The sequence below is a fragment of the Lotus japonicus genome, chromosome 5 (assembly GCF_012489685.1).
Source record: "Lotus japonicus ecotype B-129 chromosome 5, LjGifu_v1.2".
Taxonomy (NCBI): domain Eukaryota; kingdom Viridiplantae; phylum Streptophyta; class Magnoliopsida; order Fabales; family Fabaceae; genus Lotus; species Lotus japonicus.
In genome coordinates this window covers 10,084,081-10,110,122 of record NC_080045.1, presented here as the reverse complement: position 1 = coordinate 10,110,122, position 26,042 = coordinate 10,084,081, and the positions used below count along the sequence as shown (strand labels likewise).

Genomic DNA, 26,042 nt, shown 5'->3' with positions numbered 1-26,042 from the left:
AAGGATGAAGATGGTAGCCGGTGAAGTTCGACATTTGGAGCGAGAAAATCACTGATGAAAATGAGGCTGTAGCTTGCTGTGTCGATTTAAAACTGCCTAATAAATGCAAACAGATTGAGATAGAGAGATGCCTGATTGAGTGGAAGCAAGTAGATTGAACTCAAAAATAGTAACAAATGCAAAAGATTTAGGTTGAGATTATAGATGAAATTTAGGGATTTGATGGAGTAAAATGAATTTTTAGATAGGTACCTGCATTGTTTCTAAAGCATTTGTCTCCGAATTGAATTCATAATAGATACTTGCAGTTGTAAGCTTTAAAGAAAGGAACTGCAAGAAAAGCCAAATAAAAATTGATAATTAAGGCTAGTATAAAAAGAATATTAACTCAAATGACTCTTACATTAATCCTCCATGTATCCCTCCCACCACAGAGTTATTAATGGACTTTTAGGTCCAGCTGAATGAGACATTGGTATTAGTATCAAGATAAGGTATGCAAGAACAAACGCACAAAGAACTCCTGATATATGTCAACACAAATGCAAATAGGTGAATGTGAGAAAATATTAGCAAGGAGTGCCTATTTATAGACAACAACATATCAGAAGATGAGGGAGCTCATTTCAACAGTGCCTCATTGCTCGTTTTCAGCAATAGTCCATATGAATTGACAACACATACAAATCAAATTCATATCCTGACAGAAGAAAACCATATATTTATCCCAAATATCAAAAGAAACCCATAAAAATTGGCAAAGAGTACGTCTGCTGAGGGAAGAGTTATGGACCAACATACCTGGATCCAACGTCATGGATATAATAGCTTTAGTCACACATTAAGGGAAACAGGAAAAACAGGTCCATAATCCACGAAGATTTGCGTATTGAGGGAGAAATTTGGGGTTTTGACCAAAAGAACCAAATCATCAATCATGATTGACGGCAAGAATTTGAAATTTAAGAAAAAATTTAGTGAGAGAACCAAGATTGCCGTGTATGATGCGGTTTTATTTACCTTCACTCAACGAATCGTACCATGAGATGATAGAAGAGATTAGATAGGAAAGCATGGTTAGTCTGATTCAAATGAAACTAAGGTCAAATCTAATTGAAATCAAACTGCATACATGATATTGGAAATAAAGGCATTAAACTGGGCCAAGGTTTGTTGCTCCAAAAAAATAAAGGCATTCTGAAATGAACAATAAAAAACAGTAAACACAGCAACACAGTAGATTTCTAATATGTATTTCATTGATAAACTTGTACAATATATATAGATGTAAAAAGATATCAAAACTATATCTATCTAAATCTAAAAGATACTAATCTATAATAGAAACTATATTTGAACCATATCTCTATTTCTAAACTAAATCTTAATAATAATATCCAACATCATCAAACTCCAAAGAAACTAGATTTGAGCTGGTGGAAGCATTACAACAGCTCCTCTCTTAGGATCAGAGTACTTGTTGTACAACGCAGCCTTATGCTTTCCATTCCTAGCCCTGCAATGGAAGCTCACCAAGAGTGTAGCACAATCCATAAGTTCTTGTTGTGAGTAACCAGTGTGCATCTCAAGTGTGTGATTCCAAGAAGGGCTCTTGTTGAGAGTGCATCTAGCTGCAAACACTGCTGAGGCAGCAATCATTGATGGACAGTACTGCAAGGTAGCATAATGCATCATTCCCAGCTCACAAAGAAAATGTGCCATGTTTTCTACTGCCTCATCCGGATCTCGAATTGAGGAGGCCTTGATAAAGTGAACTAGGAAAACAAATGGTGTAGGCACACTCAAGTCCCATTCCAGTATTCTGAGTATGATTTTCTCCATGCTAAGTATCTGTTCAGGAGAATAAGTTCGATCCGAGAGGAAGGCGAAGTAGTCAACCTCAGGGGCCAGGGAGTTGTTTTCATACTTGGATGCCATGAGCATGGCAGTGATGCCAACCAATTGCAATTTCCTCTTTGGCACAGTCACGAGTGATAGGAAACGATCAACTATGTTAATGGTGAGGTAGAGGGTTTCAATTGAAAAATGAAACCTGGTCATGTGAACATGAACTTCAATCACCCAATCAACAAGCATAGCTCTCATTGTCTGAGTTATCTCAGGTTGTGAGTCCATGTAGGTGGCATCGGGACGGCTCTCATTCTGCATTATTATTTACATCATCAGTCATAACACTAGATTAATACAACATCATAAATAACCATTGAGATATAGATAGATAGATAGATAGATACCTCAACCGTCTTATAGAACTTGTATATGTCTTGAATATATTCCACAGCAGCAAGCTCATTGTGAACATCAGCAGCATCAATATTGTCAACAATTTGCTCATTCGGTTTCTTTTGAGTGGCAAGTGGTTGGTGACAGAAATTGGTGTTGATATCAACTTCTCTTAGGGTTCTTCCGTTTCCAATATCACCAAGTATTATCCGGTTCCTTTCCTCTGTTAGAAAAACCCATTATAATAGAATTAGAAATTACCGAATCGGAAGAAAAGTAAAGAAAAACCCTAACTTTGGTGGTGGGTGATTGGGGAAAAATTGAAACTTTGGTGTGATTTAGACATTGAATAACAAAAATTGAATCTTTGATATTGAATGTTATTGATAAAGATTCAAACTTTGGAGAAAATTGGAAAGCAAAATGGAACAGACAAGACAGAGAGACAAAATGATTCATCAGAACAGGAAAACTAGAAAAGAAATGTAGTACCTTTGGTCGGAACGATGATGTTGGGTGAAGCCATGAATGATCACTCTTTCTTTCTTTCACTGCACTGCACTTTCTCCGATCGGAACTCACTTTCTTTCTTTCTTTTTGGTATTGAATTCAAAAACCGCACTTTCTCTCTTTTTCTTTCTCAGTGAATCAATGAATGAATGAGATGACGCGGGTTTCTCTTTTATAACTCAGGGAATGAATGCGCGAAGCTTCCACCTCAACGGTCCAATTTTTTATTTTTATTTTTACCATCCAAAACAAATCACTTTCAAAATACAAAACAAATCAACAAATGATTTTTTTTTGTACAAATATCGATAAAATTAGTTTTATACATAATTTAATTAAAAATTTCAATTATCACATCATTTATACTTGAGTTCAAAATTGAAAATTAAAAAACACACGATTATTAAATATAATTTGATGAGAGGTAATGAGTTACTCGATTGTTAAAAATGGTCAATTTATGAAACAATAAATTTGTCCATGTGATATAAAAGTGACACATCATCAATTATTTTTAGGAAAAATAGAGAACAACCAACTTAATTGTCACACATGTAAGTTTGCAAACCTAACTTTAAATCTCATCATCACCTTTAATATTTCCATTGAACGTAGGTCTTAACATGGATTCTTAAATATCTAATTAATTCTACACCTATGCATGCCTCATTTAGAATCTGATACTCTTATTATCTTGAAATAACATCGCACCCAACTAAGACTGCTACCTTTGAGATACCTAGAGAGAAATTTTATTTTACAAAAAAGGCATCCAATCAAGCCAAAAGTGATGTAAAAAAGGCACCTCAATCTTTGAGACACCAAGAGAACTTCATTTTCAGAAAATAATGTAACTAGAATTTAACAAGGAAATACAAAAGGATGAGACGCACGGATTCTAAAGCCATTTGTAACATCCAATCAAACCATGTTCCAAATTTTACAATCCTAGGCAGTGTTATAAAATTCGGACGGACCGGCCGGTTCAACCGGTTGAACCGGAAACCGGACCCTTGACCGGTCCGAGCCATTAAATGGATCGGTCATGCAATTCAATCGGTATGAACCGGTTTGGACCGGCCGGTTCAGGGAATAAACCGGTGACTCGGCCAGTTTTAATGGACCGGTCCGTTTTTTTTTTCTTCTGTTTTTGCCTTTTTTTTGTCAAAATTGTTTTTAATGTTCAAACTGTAATTAATTTACATTCAATGTTAATTATTTGGTCAAATGATATTCAATTGAGAGTTATTTAAAAAAATTGTCATAGCTAGGACTTGAACACAGGACCTAGAGGAGGAAAGCTAATCCAAATTGCCACAACACCATTTTGCTTCTTGTTAAGAAGAATGCATATTATTTTATATATATGATATAATAAGGTTATATTTTAAATTATTATAATTTTTTAATATAAACCGAGTCAAGCAATCGAACCAATGACCCAGTGGTTGAACCATTGACCCAGTGTCTCGACCGAGTCGATCACCGGTCCGAGTCTGATAACACTGATCCTAGGCTATGTTAAATGGCTCGTTTCCACATACTAATCAGATTTAAGCATGGCAAAATGCCACCACTACTCATCTGTTAGCTCTTCAATGTCGGTTGGAGCAGCTGCCTTATCAGCTTCCTTATCAGACTTATCAACTTCCTGTTTATCCTCATCTTCAGCAGCATTAATTTGCCATAGACTTCTCATATTCTTCCTTGAGCTCAGCAACTCTATCCAAATAAGGCTTCTTCTCTTCATCAGTCATAGCCCTCCACATTTCCCCAACCCCTTTGCCAACTCTTTTAACATCCTTTGAACCAGGATTTGCTTTTTTCTAAAATCATTAAGAAGACAAACTTCATTTATTTCAAAAAAAAAATACCCACTCAAATACTCCTTGCTTGAACAATATGAATAATTTTGAAGTTGTAATTAAGCACTATGGATCGAATCCTGAAGTATTGTTTCATAAATTTGGCCATGTGAATTTTTCGATGTAGCAAAAATAAATAAATTTGGCCATGTGATATAAAACTGACACATCATCAATCATTTTTAAGAATAATACTCCCTCCGTTCCTAATCTTTTGTTGTTTTAACTTTTGGCCTAAATTCCAAAATTTTTGTTGTTTTACAAATCCAATGCATTTTTTCTCAATTTATTCTATATATACCCTCATTTAATACTATACCTCTCACCTACCACCTCTTATTTTCACCAATCAAAATCATAACAAATTTCTTAACCAATAACTATAATTCTCTCTCTTCACTATAAGAGAACATTAAATAGGGGTGCTTATGTCAACAAATATATCAATGATTGCACTCTTAAACAATGTGCATAACCTTAAACAACAAAAGATCAGGAACGAAGGGGAAGGGAGTAGAGAACAACCAACTTAATTGCCACATACGTAAGTTTGCAAACTTCACTTTAAATCTCATCCTTATATTTAATATTCTCATTGAACGTAGACCTCAACATGAATCCTTCAAATACTCCCTCCGGTCCTATTTATAAGCATGAAAGAGAAGAAAAATCTTGGTCCTTTTTATAAGAACCAAATGAAAGTTTGAGCTACATTAATTAATTTTTTCCAATGATGCCCTTATTAATTCTAACTTGTAAAATGTGTCTCATTAATTATTTTCTCTCTTTTCCACTTTCCAACACTAATAACAAAGGGTAATTTTGGAAGTTCATTTTAATTTAAGACAAATTTAATGCATTTTATCTACTTTAACTACGTTTCTTAAACTATGTGATTTTTTTTTGTTGCTTATAAATAGGACCGGAGAGAGTACCTAATTAATTTCACACCTATGCACGTCTCATCTAGAATCTGATACTCTTGTTATCTTGAAATAACATCACATTCAACCAAAACTGTTACCTTTGAGACACCTACGCACGTCTCATCTAGAATCTGATACTCTTATTATCTTGAAATAACATCACATCCAACCAAAACTGTTACCTTTGAGACAGCTATGGAGAAATTTTGTTTCACAAAAAGACACCTACTCATACCAAAACTGCTATCCCTTTGAGACATCAAGAGAACTTCATTTATCTTACAAAAAAGCACCCAGTCAAATATTCCTTATAATTTGTATACAGGTAGTCATTAAAATAATGTAGAATTCCGGACAATTCTATAAAATAGTGTTTAAATTACTCAAGGTATATATTAGGTAAAATTGTCCAAGTCTTTAAGTGATCTAATAACAGCCAAACATGTGTCACTAGGGCCATTTTACCTAAGAAAAATCTTGGGGAATTTAGAGAACCCACGAAATATTGTATTGTATAAAGTTGTATTATATTATATATGATAATGCATAATACAATAATGATATCCAATATTTATTAAAAAAATATTCAAGTATGTTATAGTTACATAAGTTTTCTATGTGTTATAGCCATATACGGTCCTTGATCGGAAATTGATTCTTATATAATTACAAAAGAAATTGACCGAGAGCTGTTATTTTTTCATTTTCATACATTCTAACAATAAAACAAAACAAATGGACTCTAAATCAAAGCAGCAGAACTTGATCCATCTGATTCAGCTAGAAGATTGTCCAAAACACAAACAGCTTCTACATGCGACAAAGTCAAATTGTTGGTCTGAATAAGAAGCACTTGAGCCATTTCATGGCAAACTTGGTCAAAATTTTCCTCAAAATATCCACTTAATAGACATGTGCTATTGTGCTGCATACCAAAATAACACCAACTAGAATAAACTGGCAAATAGTTACATTTACATTGGTGCAAGCAAAAAAGAGAATGATGAGGACCAAACCAGCAAGCATGGGAGTAATAAAGAAACAATGCTGTTTGAACAAGACAAGATGACAACCATAATGCTTCAACTAATCTGAATCATAAGCTTCAATGATATTCACCGGATGAATCATATTCTCCAAAAGTAACCTGCTTTTAGCTGAATGGTCCGCTGTTATTGGTGAACTGCTATATCACCATTCACATTAGATGATGCTGCACTTGTCTCATCAGAGGGAACCACATTCAGTGGTAGAGCGTCACTCGTCTCGCTACACACGGCGGAGTGATCTCAATTTTCTCTTCCCCTGTAGCATCGGAGAAGCTGATATCTTTCTTTGTTGCATCATGGACTGCCTTGGATGAAGTAGGTGAAGCTGTTGAGTTGGATGAACTGGTCTTTGCACAAGCCAACCGAGGAGGTAGAGATCTTCGTTGTGGTTTCTTATGATGAACAGGAGTTACTCCTTTACTAAGGTTACTCTGCAACACTTTCTCATCAAGACTTAAACGACCTTGTTGAGAACTGCTGCTAGTGTTTCCATCTGATTCTGAAGTCGCCGAACTCTTCTTACGACCAAGCTTGGGAGATTTTGGTCTTGTAATTGGTATCTGCATTAGATTGTCCAAAAGCAAAATAACTTTAATTTTCCAAATCATAAGACAAAACTTGCATTATCAAAAGGTCAAATTGCTCCTTTGGTCATATAGTTAATTGGAGTTCTAAAAAAGCTTCTAAAGGCATCCACTAAAATTCAATTATTAGTATTTAGTAAGGACCTAATAGAAAACTTCATCTGACTGTTGTAACTTGATAAGAACCCTAGGAGAACCATACCACAAAAGCTACCCAGGGTATGCAATGCTTTAATATAATATAATTTTAGTAGCAAAGCCATAACTATATATCGAATATTCGAATCTCTATAATGAGCTAACATCATCCAGCACATCTAGAACTTATGTATTAGAATGAAAGATCACACATACAGGGGTGACTTGTAATTGAATCAATGTATCACAAGTGAAGATCAAATGCTTTGTAATGACAGTGTATTCAAAGATTGAGAGCAGAAATATTGTTGTTTGCTTTATCTCTCTCAAGCCCCGTAAAACATGTGAGTATGTTTGCATGTGTGCTTGTGCATTCACATGGGAAACACATGCATACAAACATCACGTACATTACATATGGCTTCATAGCTGAAAAAAATCTACTGAGTATAATCAGTGCAGACAGAAGATTATCTTAGGCATGTTTGGAGACTCATTTGAAAATCACGTTGAAGCCAAAATCATGGTGACAGAACCAACTTCCCTTAGCTTTTGCTTATGTCCACCATGATTTTAGCTTCACTGTGGTTTTCAGACGAGTTTCCAAACACACAGACACACATCCGTGAAGGTAGGTGAATTTACCTTCTTTAGCTCCACCTTAGTGGGTGGAGGCTCCTGGTAGAAAGTAGGCATCGGAGTTGCTTTAAACGTTAGACTCTTCCTAAGCATCTTAATCTCAGCTTCTTGGGTCTCCTACAAAAGACATGAAAGACAAATGTGATTTAAAGGAAAACACTACAATTTACATTTCAGCCCATTTATCAAATATTCTCACCTTGCTTTTGGCTTGCATGTTTGTCTTCTCCGCCTCCTTTGCCTGAATCTTTTCCTCAAGCTTAGTGTAGAACTGCTCACCAAAACAACCATTCATTCTTTTTATTCAACTACAAGTTAACTCAGAGAAGTAAGGGCAATGACACAGTATGTGTGTAAATGCACTAAACTAATTACCTCTTTTCTTCTCTCAGCTCGTTCACCACACTTAAAACTGAAACCATAATCTGGAAGCGTCCCCAGCCTACGAGGTTTGGCATCTTCTGTGTCCCCACTTCAAATGAACTAAGGATAAACCATAATAAAACACAGCAATCAAACTTAATAATATGTTTACATAATCAAGAAATCTTCAGTAGTTCCACATTTCCACTGAGAGGAATAAATAAACCCAAAAGGAAAGGATACGAAGAAGATTCTGCTTCTCTTTGAACTTTATCAATGGGTCCTTTATTCAATGATTTTGGTTTTTTCTTCGCCCTATATCCAATAAATAACAATGCCCCAGTTAGATAATTACAAACATGAATTATATTTATCATATTTACGATGACACACTGATATACAAATGCAAGCATTACATACGTTGTAACTTCAGAAGATGCTCCATCAGACGTTGAAGAGTGCTGAAAAGATTGCAAAAGCTATCAGGGAATGCCAAACTACAATTTTTATAACTCAAAACAGAATTAAAAATAACAAAAGAAGGAACAAAAGAAGCACAATTATGAATTATGTGAAAGCATGCAAAGGTAATAACAGATTACACCTTGGCCATTTCAGATTGCCGGTCGTTGAATGGTCTACCTTTAATAGACTGTCTTGGGCGAGAGTCTAAGGCCAATGTAACATTTGAAACCGCAGATGATGGCTGTTTATCTTTTCCATTTTTGCTCCTTTTCGTCAAACTTGCATGAACTCCACTAGAACTTGGCGCCTTCGCATTCTTATTCTTGACCAGACCCTTTGGTGCTCTTGGTTGTTCTGTTTGATCTGTTATTTTCACTTCTTCCTATAATTGAGAAAGTATTTTAGATCCAAATAATATAACAGACTCATTGAAACCAACTCAAAGAGGAAAAGGTTGTCTAACCAAAGCAATTGTCATATTTTTGCTATCCATGTTGCTATTTGATCCTTCAATTTCCGCTATAGATGAGTTACCAGGTGCAGCGCTGTCTGACTGGTTGAAATTTTCTTCAACATTTCCATTTGGAGAAACGGTTTCTGAAGTTTCAGTAGCACTGGAGTCTACGTCATTTGAAACAACACAATCCTCCCCATAATTAGAAGGTTCATCATGAACACCATTTTGGTGGACCACTTCAAGCCCATCTGCAGGCGAAAGGATGATCAGATCCATCATTCACACCGAGCTGCAAGTTATATAGGAACAACGAAATGAAGCCTAGTAATGAATAATAAACACATCAAAGACCACAAGGAACAAAGTATATCCTTAAACTGAACAAGTTCAATTTAACCATTCTTCTGGTGTTTATATAAATATTTAGGTTGCTACCCTTATAGCCGTACCAACAATTTATAGCATGTTTGGATGAGCTTATTTTTCATTACAATCAATTCCGGCACCTAGAAGCTATTCATAAAAGCTTTCCCCAAAATTGATTTTGACTACAAAATCAATTACAGAAGGATTTCCAAACATGAAATTAATCTTTTCCACTACCCAAAGGAAAAAAATAGAGATTAGTCTTTAAGACAAAATAGTTCATAATCAGGTAGCCATGGGTGGAATGACAACTTACTCACTTGAAGAAGAAGGATGGGAGTAAGATGTCAAAACAGTGGTCCTGTCATGTTATGTCATAAGTTTATTCATCAGTCAAGACAACACAATCATCATAAAATATGATAATATAAAAAGCCTGTTTTCAAAGTCATGGACATTAAATAACAACAATAATAAGAGCAATTCTGCTTTGTAATCTAATTTGTCTTCTGCAATGAGAGTAATGTACACAACACAATCATCATAATTCAGAAGTTTCTAGTTCATTTTTTTTGTGGGGTGAGAGTTAAAAGTTAAATGTGGAAAAAAAAACTGTTTTCAAAGTCATGGACATTAATCAATAATCAACAACAACAATGTAGAGCAATTTTGTTTTATAATCTGATCTTCTCCTTGTTAGAGAAAGATTTATAGCAAACTTGCATCAATGAGGGAGGAAATGAAACAATCAAAGCTTCAAACTAATTGAGAATTACTAAATTAGAGACCAAACTGAAAGCTCTAAGCTAATGTTATCAACATATGATTGATGATTACAAATGCAACTATGGAACTAAACAAATGAGCATGATGATGAATAATGCTCAGATACCCAAGTATCAAACTTGGATCCAACACTGATCCAAAATAACAACAGCAGTTAGGATTACAGAGTAAGTGAAATTGCAGTTACCTGGTAAAAGAAAAGGGAGAGGGAGGATAATCAAAAATTGAACACTGAAATCCAATGACACCAGCAGCAGTGACTTGAACTTGAAGAGATCTGTAATTCTGTATCTGCCGCAGAAAATTAATTCCCCAAAATGGTGATGTGGTAGAAGATCACGATCCGAGGATCCACACACACATCAACAACAACAAGATCCGTTGGATTGAAACTGTAGGATATATAATTTTATATACATTGATAATAAAATGTTATTCTATTACCAAAATTGATATATAGAATAGAATAGGAGCGGTTTTTCAAATCCAATTCCAGTAATGTACATGTCAGACACAGAGACAGGGGCCGAATATACAGTTTTTTTGTGACGAGGCGTTAGTGTGTTACGGTTTCTTCCAGGAAAGCATGACCATGTAGGCACGGTTAATTAACTTACACTTTTCTTTTTGTCATGTTTTCTTGTTAACTTTAAGAAAAAAACAACTCTAACTCTTGGATAATTTGCTATCTCTTTCAATTTCTCACCCTTTGCTCTGGTACCACCTTATTGTTGGGGGAGAAAGGGGAGCCCATGGGCCGAGGAGCAAGATAACAAGAGATCTCGACGCCACATCTTAACCCAAAACCTTAAGGCATTAGGTTTATGGGTCCATCTCCTTATAAACTCTCCCTCTCACCTTGACTCCTCCGATGTGGGACTTGACTCCAACACTTGATTCCAACAATCTTCCCCTCAAGTGTGAGTCCCTCAACCACATCACCCATGGTCCTCCCGTCTGCGGAAGCTATCCACCTTGCACCGCCATTCGCTGCCAACGGAACCCGCCGCCTAGCCACACTGCTAGAAAGACTTTCGACACAAGGAGTCGTAACCATGGCTACACCAACCATCGGCTCTGATACCACTAAGGGATTCAGCACCCATAGAGCAAACATCAGTGTGAACTAAATCCAAGATATGTGACCTCCTATGAGGAGGGTGAGAGTGGAAAGAAACTCTATGTTGTTTACCAACAATACAATCAGAGCAAGTTTTAAGAGATGTACCTTTCACCAGAAGCAGATTTTTCCTTGCAAGAGTAGCAAGTCCCTTCTCACTCAAGTGACCGAGCCGCTTATGCCATAGCTCTGTAGAGCAATCCTCAATTGCATTCACCTGAGGAGTTGTCATCTTTGTGGAAGTCCAATAAAGAGTATTTTTCTTCACTCCTTTTGCTACAACCAAATTCCCCTTGGTGCACTTCCATTTGCCATCACCAAAGAAGTTATGGTAGCCTTCTTTATCAAGTACCTGTACAGAAATCAAACTGAGGCGCATGTCAGGAATGTGCCTGACGTTCTTCAAGTGCAGCTTGCATCCAATATTAGTTTCTACCCATATATCTCCAATGCCAGCAACCTTGCTTACCCCTTGATTACCTATCTTCACCTGCCCAAAGTCTCCAGCAGTGTAGGATGTAAAATACTCATGATGAGGAGTAACATGAAATGAGGCAGCAGAATCAACAACCCATTCATTATCTTGGCATGTCAGATTAACATAATCATCTTGAAAAACAGCAACAACTTCACCATCGGATACAACTGCAGCAGTCTCTTTATCTTCTTTCTTATCATCGCCTCTTTCCCATGATTTACCTCTTTTCTGAAATCTGCATTCTCTTTGCATGTGTCCCATTCTATTACAATTAAAGCACTTGATATCTTTTCTTGTCCTTGAACTTCCTCTTGACTTGCTCCGGTCATATGATTTATGAAAATTTCTATGTTGGCTTCTCCCCCGTGACTCAACAACTAAAGCCTCTGTATGAGCCGATGAACTAGACATCTCGTGTCCCTTTCTCCTGATTTCTTCATTCAGAAGAGCTTCTTTAACAGTGCTAAGACTCATCTTCCCATTCGTGGAGTTACTCAGAGATACCACCAATGTCTCCCAACTGTCTGGTAATGAACTAAGCAACAACAATGCAAGTAGCTCATCAGATAAGTCAATCTATATAGTAGTCAACTGATTCACATTATTTTGGAAACTGCTCATATGCTCAGCAACTGAAGAACCATCCTTGTACTTCAGATTAACCAGTCTCCGAAATAAAAATACCTTGTTTTGTGCATTTTTGGACTCAAACATGTCCTTCAATTTCTTCCACAAACTGTGGGCATTAGTCTCACTAGCCACATGATGATAGATACTCTGGTCTATCCATTGCCTGATCATACCAATAGTTTTTCCGTTTGTCTTTGTCCATTCGGCATCAGATTTATCTGCTGGTTTAGTACCATCTCCGTCAATGGGATCATACAAGTCTTTACAAAACAACAAGTCTTCCATTCGGGATTTCCAGATAGAATAATTGGAAGAATCCAATTTCAGCATAGTACCAGCAACATCACCTTCACCCATTTTAAAAGCACCAAACAGAACTCCAACCGGAGCTCTGATACTAGTTGTTGGGGAAAGATGACAAATAATATAAACTGACAACAATTAGCGGAAGCTCCTGGATTAACTTTTCCCCTGCGTGCAATTAAAATAGGCTACAGACAAACAACTCAGGCAATAATTAGTAAACACAGAACAGAGCAAATAAAATGCAAGAGACATGCACCAGAATTATTTTAACGTGGGAAAAACCCTCAAAGAGGTAAAAACCCCACGGGACCAAGCCAGTAAAATTCTCCACTAATAAATTAATGGGATACACCACAAGTCTTCCTGGAATCACCAGGGATCAACAGAGCAATTACAATCTTCACCAATAAGGTGGATAACAACACAGTACTGACACAGATAATAGAGAAGACTAAACCACAAAAGTAGTATACTAATATTACCGGTTCACTGACAGGATTTAAACACCGTAATTTCAGCAAAATCAGAGTACTTTAGCTGTACCACTCTTCTGTCAAGTAACCGGTCTTCTTCTCTCTGTCACTACTCTCTCTTTCTTTTTCTCACGAGGCTCTTTTTTCTCTCGTATATATCCTCTCTGTCGAGGCTCTCTCTTGCATATGTCCTATTGCTGCAGACTCACAATTCTCTATTTATAGAGAATTCTCATATCTTCTAACGGTACCATTCTAACGTTCCTTTGGCAGCAAATTAATTCCTCACTTTTCCAAGAATTCTTCACAACGGTACAGTTCTGGTGGTAAATCAATTCCTTGCTTTTCCAAGGAATTCTTCTCACATGAACGTTAGCAATTCAATTCTCAATCTAGAGAATTTTTCCTTCACACCACATAAGCACCGTCCAAATTCTTCAATTCCTTTTTATTTTTTCTTTTTAATATATCCAAGTGGGCTCACTTATTGGTGACCCACACAACAATTCTCCCCCTCACCAATTAAGTGAGGCCATAGGAAACCAAACCTGCTTTCTTTTTGTAAGTAGAAAACTTCTCCATAGGTAAGGTCCTTGTCATCATATTTGAATCATTCTCGTCAGTATGGATTTTCACAACCAACCTTGGCTTGTACCTTGGCTCTGAGCTATTTTCTTCTGATTTCAACTTCAACACCCACTTGTTCTTGAGTGATTTCTTACCATTAGGTAGCTTCACTAACTCAAATGCGTGGTTCTCATGCAAGGATTTCATCTCTTCTTGCATGGCTTTGGTCCACTTCTCTTTCTCTTCATGTGACATTGCTTCTTCACAGCTTTCTGGTTCTCCCCCGTCAATTAGCATCACATACTCATGAGGAGAATATCTTTGTGAAGGATGACGATCTCTAATGGATCTTCTCACGGGAGGCTCTGGAGATTGCTGTGGTGGATTTTGCTCAACTGGTTCATCAACCTGAGGCTCAGGAACATCAACTGCATTGTTCACATCTGCATTCACATCTCCCCCGTCACTAGTGACTCTGGCAGGAGGCTCTGACTCAACATCAATGTACATGTGAACAACTTGTTTCTGCTTATCATTCTTGTCAATATCTTCAATGGTTTGGTCTTCAAGAAAGATAGCATCTCTGCTTCGGATAACTTTCTTGTCAACTGGATCCCAAAACCTGTAGCCAAAATCATCACGACCATAACCCAAGAAGATACATTGTTTAGACTTACCATCAAGCTTGGATCTCATCTCTGGGAATATGAACAAATGTCTTGCAGCCAAATACTCTCAAATGCTTGTATGAGACATCTTTCCCTCGCCATACCCTCTCAGGAACATCACCATCAAGAGGAATTGAAGGAGAAAGGTTGATCAAATCTACTGCAGTTCTCCATGCTTCACCCCAGAAGGATTTAGACAACTTTGCATGAGAGAGCATGCACCTGATTCTATCATTGATAGTGCGATTCATTCTCTCTGCAACTCCATTATGCTGTGGAGTCTTCAGAGCTGTCTTCTCAAGCTTGATTCCATGTTCCCTGCAATAATTCTCAAATGGCCCCATGTACTCACCACCATTATCTGCTCTGACACATTTCAGCAATTTACCTGTTTCTCTTTCCACACTTGCATGGAAGTGTTTGAACACATCAAGTACCTGGTCTTTGGATTTCAAAACAAAAGCCCACACTTTTCTAGAGTGATCATCAATAAATGTAACATAATAATCAAGCGTTACACTATGTTTTTGCAAATGATAAAGGGGGAGAGTTGAAAAAGGTTTAAAAACTAGGTCTATGAATAATCATGTGAGAGGGAGAGCAAAGAGCAAAGTTTTTCTCACATATGCTTCGTCTTCTAGAAGTTTGGGGGAGCTCTCACTATAAGAGTTTTTAAAGAAATGTTGTTCCATCACCTTTTTCTTAAGAATTTGTCATTAGGGAGATTGTAAAGTTAAAATGTTAGATTCTTAATTCTATAATCTCATGTTTTGAGTAATAACAACGTTCTAGATTGTATTACTATGAGTACAAAAATTCTCTAAAAGATCTTATGTCTCAACTATTCAGGGAACTTATTGTCCTTACCCCAATCGTTTGGAGAGCATAAGGCTGATCCATGGAAAGCATCGTCCAATGATTATTGACCAGTCAATGGAAGAGTCATTGTCCATACTCTTGAAGAAGCAAGTATGGCTTGCTGAAGAAGCTGAAGAATACATTTTTTTTGATAGGCAAGCTGAAGAAAGAAGTAGCTTGAAGACCTAGATTGCATCACCAGAGCTACAAAAGACAAGTTGAACAAAGTGAAAGTACAACGTTGTCACAATAAGTCACATCAGACAACTATTTACCAGCTTCAAATTTCACTCAAAAAGGAAAGATCTACTGCACAAAGTTTCTACCTACCTTTTAAGTTATCTTTTCGAAAGTCTTCTCTTAGAAAATGAAGCTCAATTGTCATATTTAACTTGAATTAATGGGTTCTGATTATTATTTTTTTTTGCGATCAAGGTATGAGTTCTTCCATAGTGATGCCATATCTCAATATGTTCCTATTAATATTATCTGTCAGCATTTGAAGCTAAATCATCCTACACTTGATATACCCTCGACTACGACTTGGTGCTACTTAAATAACCTTGGAAAATGCACATTTTTCAAATGCTGGTTCTGAAGCTTCTACTAATAAATATGAAAGAAAATGTAGCTTTGAAAAATCCACAAGGTCTGGTTTGTGATTGAAGACATTAATTAGCCTGTTAGGCATTAAATTTTTGTTCTAAATGTTGAGTTCAGGAAATACCGGGTGCTGGATTGGAGATGACTAACTAGAACTAGCTAGGAAAGGCTAATTTAGTAGAAGTCAATATGGTGAAATTGACTTCTCTTAAGGTTTACACCATTCTTGATGCTTGGTTCATAGATCTTATCTTTTTAACCTTTTCACAAACTCTTCTTCTGCATTATGTCCATCCAATCAAATGTTATGGAGAAAATATTGGAAGCAAGCCTAACATGAAAGAAATCTGACGACAAGTCATTTTCTGGTTTTGTGGTGAATTATTGAAATCTACCTTCTGTGTTTGATGTGGTCCATTTTGTAACAATTTAATATTTTTGAACAACAATGCATATACAAATTAGAGTAGAGAGAAACACACGAAAGCTTTGGTCACGCAGTTCGGCCAAATTGCCTACGTCTGCGACTAAAGAGCATCTATTGTTCCGTTTATTGATCTGTTATGAATACAATAATTAAGATTTTCAGCGTTACAAGCATATATAAGGATACTAATGATCCAGACTACAATAATACATCTAAACCGTAAAACCAGAACTTCACCCCTGCACCCCCACACCCTAGTCCGCTAGTCGCCCCCCCAACAAACAGTTGGGCCAAATGCATGCGGCCCCACCCCTTGCCCACTTGACTTTACCTATGAGTCATACTCAACACAATTAAACCGACTTTTGCTGCTCATAGGTTGCGGCACTTTCGTATGATAATTGGATACGTGAGTTTGAAAAACAGGGCAGATGGGTATGCAACACATACTTTATTCTTAATTAGTAATCGATTCTTTAAATGTATTAAATTACTTTTATGTTGATGGTGCTAATGTCTACCAAGGCAGTAAATTGAAGTTGAATCATGCAATATGAATATAGATGTTTACTTTCCATTTTCAATGATTTACTAAATTGAATACATTCAAGTTATTTCAATACTTAAAACTTGCATCATTTTTTATTCTAACCTTAACTTGAGACTAAATTGAATGCATTCAAGTTATTTCAATACTTAACACTTTCATCATTTTTTATTCTAACCTAACCTGAGAATTAAAAAAACAACAATAACTAATATAATGGATAAATTAATTTAACATAATTATTGAATATATCCATAATATGACAAAACAACGACACTTCCTATATACTTTTCAAAAAAAAAAAAACCGACACTTCCTATATAGGCATTTTGAAAAAAAAAGGCATGTCTTAGTAATGATCATTACCATCATTTTCACAATCATAGCCGTTCCCGCAACGCGCAAATCTTAGTCTTGTTTGATTCTAATATGACAGATAACATACTTACCAAGTTTGTAATTTATGCTGTCCTAAATTGAACAAAACTGCACAAAACCTCAGAAAATGTAAACAAGCTCCTAAATTTTTAACCTCTTGCAAAGGGAAGCCATAAACTTTCATGTTGATCCAATCGTGCCCAAACTCATACATTTATGTAATAAATAATTATATTAATCTCTAATTATATAATTAATGCTTTAATGAATCTAAATCATTCACAATCATTCTTCCAGAAGATGAAAATTCCTTTTATGTAAATCACATAACATAGTATCATACAATCCTTAGCTCTTGCTTACCCTTAATTATCCACAATAACCAAAGAGAAATAAAGTGGGTGAAAGAAATAAGGGATCGGAAAAGGAAAGAGTGATAAGGCAAAATAGTGGATGAAACAGAAGATGACTTAAACCCCTCTGCATTAAACACAACAATTGAGCTCCTCACTTGGATTGTACCATCGTCCCAAACCAAAGAACCTGACACAATAGATTCTCTTATCGCTCCTCACTTAAATGACAAAACATTTGGCTCCATTCAATAATCAGTCCACGTGGAGCACTCACGCTTGCTTTATATGTGGAAACTAGAGAGCCAACATTTGTGTCAGTCCTCTTGAAACTGTCAAATACTTTGCGACCTGAGTATGAGGCTTGGAGAGAAAATGAGGGGTAGTTTAGATCCCCTGTTGATCCATGAGTAGTTCCACATAAGTTGCTAATATCCTCGATTATGAGTTGTGGATGCATGGTATCATAGCCCTGTCCACATAAAAAGCTTATATAGTATCCTTCAGTTACATCATAGACTAAATCGGATATGAAGACCTTGATAAGGTTAATATGGCTTCCTCCATAAGCGAATTCAGCTCCCTCGTTATTCAAGGGACTGAGCTGTTTAGCTGCAAGACACTCAAGTTGTTTATTTGAACTAACGTAACTTTTTACCAAAGCAACAAGAAAAAATTAGCTCATTATGTGTTTAAATAAAAGATTGACGAGTCTAATTATAAAAAATTGTGAGTGTTTGAAATTGATCATATCTATTACCTGTTGCATTATTGTTGAACAAATACCAACTGAAAACCACATAGGATTAAAGGACTTGACGTACGCTACTGCTCCGGAAACTTTAAGGAAAGCCACTAGTGTACCTAAGATGATATTTCATTTTAATTCTCTATATTCATGATCAGATTGAGGTACAAGGGATACTAGAGGCCAACTTGCTAAGATGTTCACTCCAGGAGCGGTCATGTCTAGCTACAACATTAAGCCATTCTTGAAGGTTTTAACTTTTTCATATTTTTGTTTAATGTTGTAGTCGAACTTGAGCGCTCCTGAAGTGAACATTTTAGGAAGTTGGCCATCAGTATCCTCTGTGTCTGAATCTAATGGTGACTATAGATAAATTAAAATTCAATATTAACTCAAGTGCGTCAATGACTTACTCTTACGTGTCTACAACAGTAGCATACATCAAGTCATTTAATCCTATGTGGTCTCCAGCTGCTATCCGTTCAGCTCTAATTATAACAGGTAATAAATACGATCAATTTCGAACACTTACCACTTTTGAGAATCAGACCCATGAACCGTTCATTTAAACAAGTAATGAGATAATTCTTTGTTGTTGTTTTTTATTAAAAAGTTTAGTTAATTCAAACAAACAATTTGTGTGCCTTGCAGATAAACAACTCAGTCCTTTAAATAATCAGGAGGCTGAATTCGCTTATAGGGAAAGTCAAACTAACCTTATCAAGGTCGTCAAATCTGATTTGGCCTATGATGTAACTTAAGGTGACTACATAAGATTTTTATGTGGACAAGGCTATGATATCGTGCGTGAACAACTCATAACCGAGGATATTAGCAGCCTATGTGGACAACTCATAGATCAACAAGGGATCTAAACTACCGCTCATTTGCTCTCCAAGCCCCACACTCAGGTCGCAAAGTATTTGACAGTTTCAAGATGATTGTCACAAATGTTGGCTTCTTGGTTTCCACATATAAAGCTAGCGTGATTGCTCCACGAGAACTGATTATTAAAATAGAGCCAATTGTTTTATCGTTCATGTGAGGAGCGATAAGGGAATCTTTTGTGTCAGCTTCTTTGGTTTGGGACAATGGTACGATCCAAGTGAGGAGCCCAATTGTTCTGTTTAATATAGAGGGGTTCAAGTCATCTTCTGTTTTATCCACTATTTCTTCTTATCACTATTTCCCTTTCCTATCCCTCATTTCATCCACTCACTTGTTTCTCTTTGGGTATTGTGGATAATTAAGGGGAAGTATATGCTAAGGATTGTATGATGCTTTGTTATGTGATTTACATGCAAAAAAAATTCATCTTCCTGAAAGAATGGTTGTGAATTATTTTAAATCAATGGTTTACATTCAATAAGTTGTTAATTATATATAATTAGAAATTAATAGAATTATTTATTGCAATTAATGTATGAGTTTGAGGTTTGGTTGGATCATCATGAATGTTTTTCGCTTCTATTTGCAAAAGGTTAAAAATTTATATCTTAAATTTTAATCAATTTTATATCTTAAGTAATGCAATAATCTAAGCAATTATTCAATTGGGAAAGGAGAACATGTCAATCAAATTGAATATTTCTTACCCAAAATCCTAAGTCATACCACAATAAGCTTCCAGAACTTTGGAGTCACAGCTGCCCTGACAGTAATAGCATTGGTGGGCGTACTGCAATGTAAGATTTAAAACTAAAATTCCCTATAAGGCTAAGGGTGTGCAAGGTAAACATGAAACTGGAAGAAAGAAAATTAGTGGGCTCACAGGAAACAATTGAATGCTTGCTTACTAAGAATACAAAGGAATGGATGGAAATGCACCAGGGTTTGCATTTCATTGTTCGTATGTGTGTATCAAAATGCAATATCAAGGTCCAAATTAAAAAACTTTGAATTAATCATTCATTTTGCAAAGCCAAAAACTAACCAGTGAAATCAATTAATTTATTTATATGCCTCCCTCCCTCTAAATTTCACCTCTCTTTCTTTTTGTTCACTTTCTACCTTTTCTTGTTCTACACTCCCTGCAAAAGATTTCATGTAACCTTCTACGTATCTAATCAATGCTATTTTTTATTCGATTTATAATATATAATATAGAATACCGGTTTTGTGTATTATTTGATAATCCAGTGACTCACCAATCCATTAGCAGTAAAATGGAGGAATTCAAATATATTTAGAAATCTTGCCTATAGGACTTCCTATACCAACTTGTTTGTCAATTTTTTTTTTTGATCAGCAACTTGTTTGTCAAATAGATCCCATTTTGTGGATAATGTAGTGTATGGACAATAAATATAGTTTATTAATTGTAAAACATGTAATTATACGAATGTGTCATCACATCTTTTATGCTAATGTAATGATTCTAACAAAATACAATTTTTAGGTATAAGAAGTAATATAGGTCTTAAGGAGGGAAGACACATTATATTTAACATTTACTTACTTTTCACTGAAAGGATTAGAAAATGCAGTAAGATATGAAGCACTAGATGGTTAGCAATCTGACCTGAACAATCATCACCTGGTCCCCTAGAACAGTAGATCAACAACAAGAACTTCTAAATTGGCTCTAGCTTTATCCAGGTTGTTCTAGAGAAGACTAGTAGCCTGCAAGAGCAATTTATATTCAATTTATGCAGAGCTCAAAGACATCATCTTCCAAGTTTAAAGTATTGGGCAAGACAAGTCTAGTTGACTTCAACTAGAGAAATTGATGACTTAGTTACGCTTCGCTTAGAAATTTATTTTTGGTCTCTCTCATTTCAATTGCTACAATGTTATGATGATATTTATTACTTGTGATGCTGAATCACATGCACAGTTAACCAAACAATCCTAATATTCAGCATTCCAACCAACATATGCACAGCTTACACACACACACACACATATATATATATATATATATATATATATATATATATATATATATATATATATATATATATATATATATATTTGATTGGCTCATAAGTTCATTTGATTGATCAAAATAGAGATAGATATTTCATTAACTAATCTATCTCATTAATTTATTTTTATACATACTGCAAGCTACATTTTTAAACTTATTATTTCTTTAATTTTTACTCACACTCGTATATATATTTCACAACATAAGTTTGATGTGGCCGGTCTCATGCATGCATACACTAATATATATATATTTAATTTATCAAAACAGGGGAGGGGCAGAGGAGTGTACCCTTAAAAAAGCTAGGTGAAGAACATAGTGTATGGCAAGTCCAATGACTCTTTATTTGAAGTGAAGGCCACGGAGTTTTCAATCTGCATGCAAAAGGAACCATTTTGATTAGAAACATAACATGTAATAAAACTCCATATAACACCAGCTGCAATACAGACAGGGTTCTAAATATCGATCAAAAATTTTGAATCATTGATTACTCAAGCTCTCACAAACCTGTGTATGCCAGAGGCGACTTAAACAAAAATGTCTTCTGTGCTTACAAGAAGATTAGACCAGCGTTTAGAACTCAAGGCACTAAACAAATGAATAGCTAGCTATCATTAGTATTGGTTAGAATGGGAAGGTGTATTTCTAGTTTTCCACAATTTGATGGTTGAAGAAAATTTAGGTTATGTTGTGTATTTATAGATGAAAGCTTGAGGTGAGTGTGTGATTATAAAAGCTTGATCCATCAAAAGAACATATACCTTACGTTTTCCTTTTGCATTTCTTTTTGTCTCATTTATTAGGAATAAATACCTTACGTTTTCCATTTGTTCTGGTTTGTAATCTTATTTTAGAATATTCTCTTGTATTAAGGGTTGGTGTACCCCTTGTACCCCTTTTAATACCATCTTTTGCTTATAATAAAAAAACAGAAAATATCTATACATATATGCATGGAATGTGTCAAACAACAAAGTATCTTGAAAAACTTAAGCTATTGGGTAAGAGACAGATGAATGATATATTATTAATTCTGACACACTCGTTCCCTCATGCAAGAACCCATTTGAACTTGAAGCGTATACAATGTAGAGGCTCATCTACCATATGTTTAAATTCAATTTTTTTATATATATTATCAGAAAAATTAAATTGAGCACGACAACGATGCTCTAGACCATTTGGTAGAGGCACAAATACTATGTTATATAAAAACTATGTCAAAAGAGGTGTTTCACAATAATAAAATATCTCATCTTGGCCAAAACAAACAAACGGAACTATCATAGAGGATTTTGATGAAAAATTCCAACCTGTCTGCAGCAACTGTTGCAACATGTTTTTATGAGGGGAAAGTGAAGCTACTTCATCATTCATGCTGGTGCCTGTGTAGATCTACAAGAATATATACATGTGAAATCAGAATATATATCAGAAACAAGAAAAGTACACTTGCTTTCAGCGATTTAAACTATAAAATTCAGGAATCATTGGAGTTTAAATGCTAGGAAAAAGAAAAATGTGATAAGGGAGGAAGCCTCATCAAAGTTAATAAACTTCAATTCTAAAACATGCATGATGGATTTATAATGAACATATATTTTTTTTTGTTATTTTACGGTAACTGCTGCAATATTTACTAGGCTCAATTGCACTAATACAAGGAAGAAAACAGAAAAGTACCTCTACTTGATAATATAGACCACAAACTAAGGCCTTATTCCCATATCGAAAAAAATATTGCACATAAATTTTGAGTGAGTCTAAGTGGGGTTTCATGAACAGAGCATCTAACTTAACGCAAATTACCAAAACAAACGAAACCCACATGAGAAATTCAAGAGAAATTGAAGCAAGAAATTACGAAGACATAACATGTAAATTGAGCATTGAAAGAAAGAGGATGAACTAAGAATCAGAAATGAGACCTTCTTCTGCCAACCATGTGAAGCAGGAAATATATGATTAATTGTACACATCACCCATGCATCATCTCTGAGTTGGGTGGTCTTATATATAGTGAATTCGTTCATTCAGTGATCGAGTTGGAAACTGAAATAAAGGCAAAGGTGATGACGATGCACAGACACATAGATTAGGACGGTGGTTCTGCTTTGATGGCCGGTGGTTTTGGAAGTGATACATATATTGTGTGGTTCTTTAATTTTCTCTTTGGCTACATATATAGTTTGATGTTGGCACACACACAAACTCCACATTTTTCCTCTCTTCTTTTACTCTCACTAACCTTACTAAGCTCGTTGGAGCTTACTCCCTAATTTTCTCAACTCAACTTTTAATACAAGCTATGTGGTATGGCCTATATTTATTACTAATGCAAGTCGGCTGAATACAACCTTCATGTGCCGTGGCCAATTTGTAAACTCTTTGTGCCAACTTACATTCTTCATTGCTAAGACTTCACATATATAGTTTGCTTTGCTTTTGACAGCTTGAAACAGTGTTCAACTTAAACAAGTAACCCTCAAGTACTAGCTTCTTTTTATCTTGTTCTAATACTTAACAACTAAGCTTTGAACGAGTGAGTCACTTAAAGACTGACTGAAGAGGATCAGATCATAATGGTGGACGTGGTGGAAGAGTGAGTAGGCACGCAATAATGTAAAGGCTCACCCTCACCTACTTGTCTAAAATGTAGTGTATGGACAATAAATATAGTTTATTAATTGTAAAACATGAAATTATACGAATGTGTTATCACATTTTTTATGCTAATGCAATGATTCTAACAAAATTCAATTTTTAGGTATAACAAGTAATATAGGTCTTAAGGAGGGAAGGCACATTTAACATTTACTTACTTTTCATTGAAAGGATTAGAAAATGCAGTAAGATATGAAGCACTAGATGGTTAGCAATCTGACCTGAACAATCATCACCTGGTCCGCCCCTAGAACAGTAGATCATCACAAGAACTTCTAAATTGGCTCTAGCTTTATCCAGGTTATTCTAAAGAAGACTAGTAGCCTACAAGAGCAATTTTTTTTTTGATAAGCACAAGAGCAATTTATATTCAACTTATGCAGGGCTCAAAGACATCATCTTCCAATTTTAAAGTATTGGCAGGACAAGTCTAGTTGACTTCAACTAGATAAAATGATGGCTTAGTTACGCTTCGCTTAGAAATTTATTTTTGGTCTATCTCATTTCAATTGCTACAATGTTATGATGATATTTATTACTTGTGATGCTGAATCACATGCACAGTTAACCAAACAATCCATTTAAACCAACACATGCACAGTTTACACACACACACACATATATATATATATATATATATATATATATATATATATATTGATTGGCTTATAAGTTCATTTGATTGATCAAAATAGAGATAGATATTTCATTAATTTATTTTTATACATAATGCAAGTTACATGTTTAAACTTATTATTTCTTTAATTTTTACTCACACTTGTATATTTCACAACATAAGTTTGATGTGGCCGGTCTCATGCATGCATTAATATATGTTTAATTTATCAAAACAGGGGAGGGGCAGAGAAGTGAACCCTTAAAAAAGCTAGGTGAAGAACATAGTGTATGACAAGTCCAATGACACTTTATTTGAAGTGAAGGCCACGGAGTTTTCAATCTGCATGCAAAAGGAACCATATTGATTATAAAAATAACATGTAATAAAACTCTATATAACACCAATACAGACAAGGTTCTAAATATCGATCAGAAATTTTGAATCATTGATTACTCAAGCGCTCACACACCTGTGTATGCCAGAGGTGACTTTAATAAAAATATATCTTCTGTGCTTACAAGAAGATTAGACCAGCGTTTAGAATTCAAGGCACTAAACAAATGACTAGCTAGCTATCAGTGATTCAGTAGTATTGGCTACAACGGGAAGGTGTAATTCTAGTTTTCCACAATTTGATGGTTGAAGAAAATTCAGTTCATGTTGTGTATTTATAGATGAAAGCTTGAGGTGAGTGTGTGATTAAAAAAGCTTGATCGATCAAAAGAATATATAAAAGAATATATACTTGTTTTTTTGTTACTAAGAATATATACTTTACGTTTTTCATTTGCATTTCTTTTCCTGTCTCATGCATTTATTCTGACAAACTCATCCCAAAAAATGATAAATTTAAACAGAAAAGATCTACACATATATGCATGCATGGAATGTGCTAAACAACAAAATATCTCAAAAACTTAAGTTATTGTGTAAGGGACAAATGATTTGTTGGATATTCGACACCAAAAACCTTGACAGGAACAACACCTCGAACATAACTTGCAATAAAACAAGTTGAGTCGTGAAAATCAAAGAAGAGTGTGAGAAGACTATGCACTGTGAATACCAAGAAAAATTCGTTAATTCCAAAGTAGTCTTCGCATTAAATTTTGGGTGGTATAAATTAAGCTTGAAAGTTTCAAGATATTCTGGCACAGTTAACAATGATGGAGAAACCAAGGTTGGACGGTGAACATGTTTTCAGGTAAGGTGAAAAATAAAAGAATGTTTCAGCAAAAAACAAGCCCAGCTCATGTGACGTGCGCGCAGGGGGGGTGCA

The 26,042-nt window shown here is 35.4% G+C and overlaps 2 protein-coding genes across 2 annotated transcripts; both read right to left on the bottom strand.

Annotated features, from left to right (window-relative positions):
• Positions 1–1,239: 1,239 nt before the first annotated feature.
• On the bottom strand, positions 1,240–2,904 carry LOC130718861 (G2/mitotic-specific cyclin S13-7-like). Its single transcript, XM_057569489.1, has 3 exons — positions 2,737–2,904; positions 2,256–2,467; positions 1,240–2,163 (listed from the first exon to the last, which is right to left on the bottom strand). The coding sequence occupies exons 1-3, from the start codon at positions 2,768–2,770 to the stop codon at positions 1,423–1,425; spliced, it is 987 nt and encodes a 328-aa protein (XP_057425472.1). The 5' UTR covers positions 2,771–2,904; the 3' UTR covers positions 1,240–1,422.
• A 3,281-nt stretch (positions 2,905–6,185) lies between these two features.
• Positions 6,186–25,403, bottom strand: LOC130716680 (protein WVD2-like 6). The gene is given in 16 exon segments (XM_057566681.1): positions 6,186–6,830; positions 6,833–7,154; positions 7,962–8,072; positions 8,155–8,226; positions 8,331–8,427; positions 8,562–8,633; positions 8,739–8,779; positions 8,923–9,165; positions 9,247–9,529; positions 10,580–20,226; positions 21,070–21,170; positions 21,769–21,851; positions 22,794–22,875; positions 24,366–24,468; positions 25,020–25,102; positions 25,233–25,403. Coding segments are annotated over 9 exon segments (1,344 nt in total). The 5' UTR covers positions 9,520–9,529; positions 10,580–20,226; positions 21,070–21,170; positions 21,769–21,851; positions 22,794–22,875; positions 24,366–24,468; positions 25,020–25,102; positions 25,233–25,403; the 3' UTR covers positions 6,186–6,717.
• Positions 25,404–26,042: the final 639 nt, after the last annotated feature.

What these genes read in the sequence shown, in the direction of transcription:
- LOC130718861 (XM_057569489.1), bottom strand. Translation starts at nt 2,770, where the DNA reads ATGGCTTCACCCAACATCATCGTTCCGACCAAAG. An exon ending in CATCATCGTTCCGACCAAAG is followed by an intron (nt 2,468 to 2,736) that starts GTACTACATTTC and finishes TTTTTCTAACAG; the next exon opens with AGGAAAGGAACCGGATAATA. An exon ending in AGTTCTATAAGACGGTTGAG is followed by an intron (nt 2,164 to 2,255) that starts GTATCTATCTAT and finishes ATAATAATGCAG; the next exon opens with AATGAGAGCCGTCCCGATGC.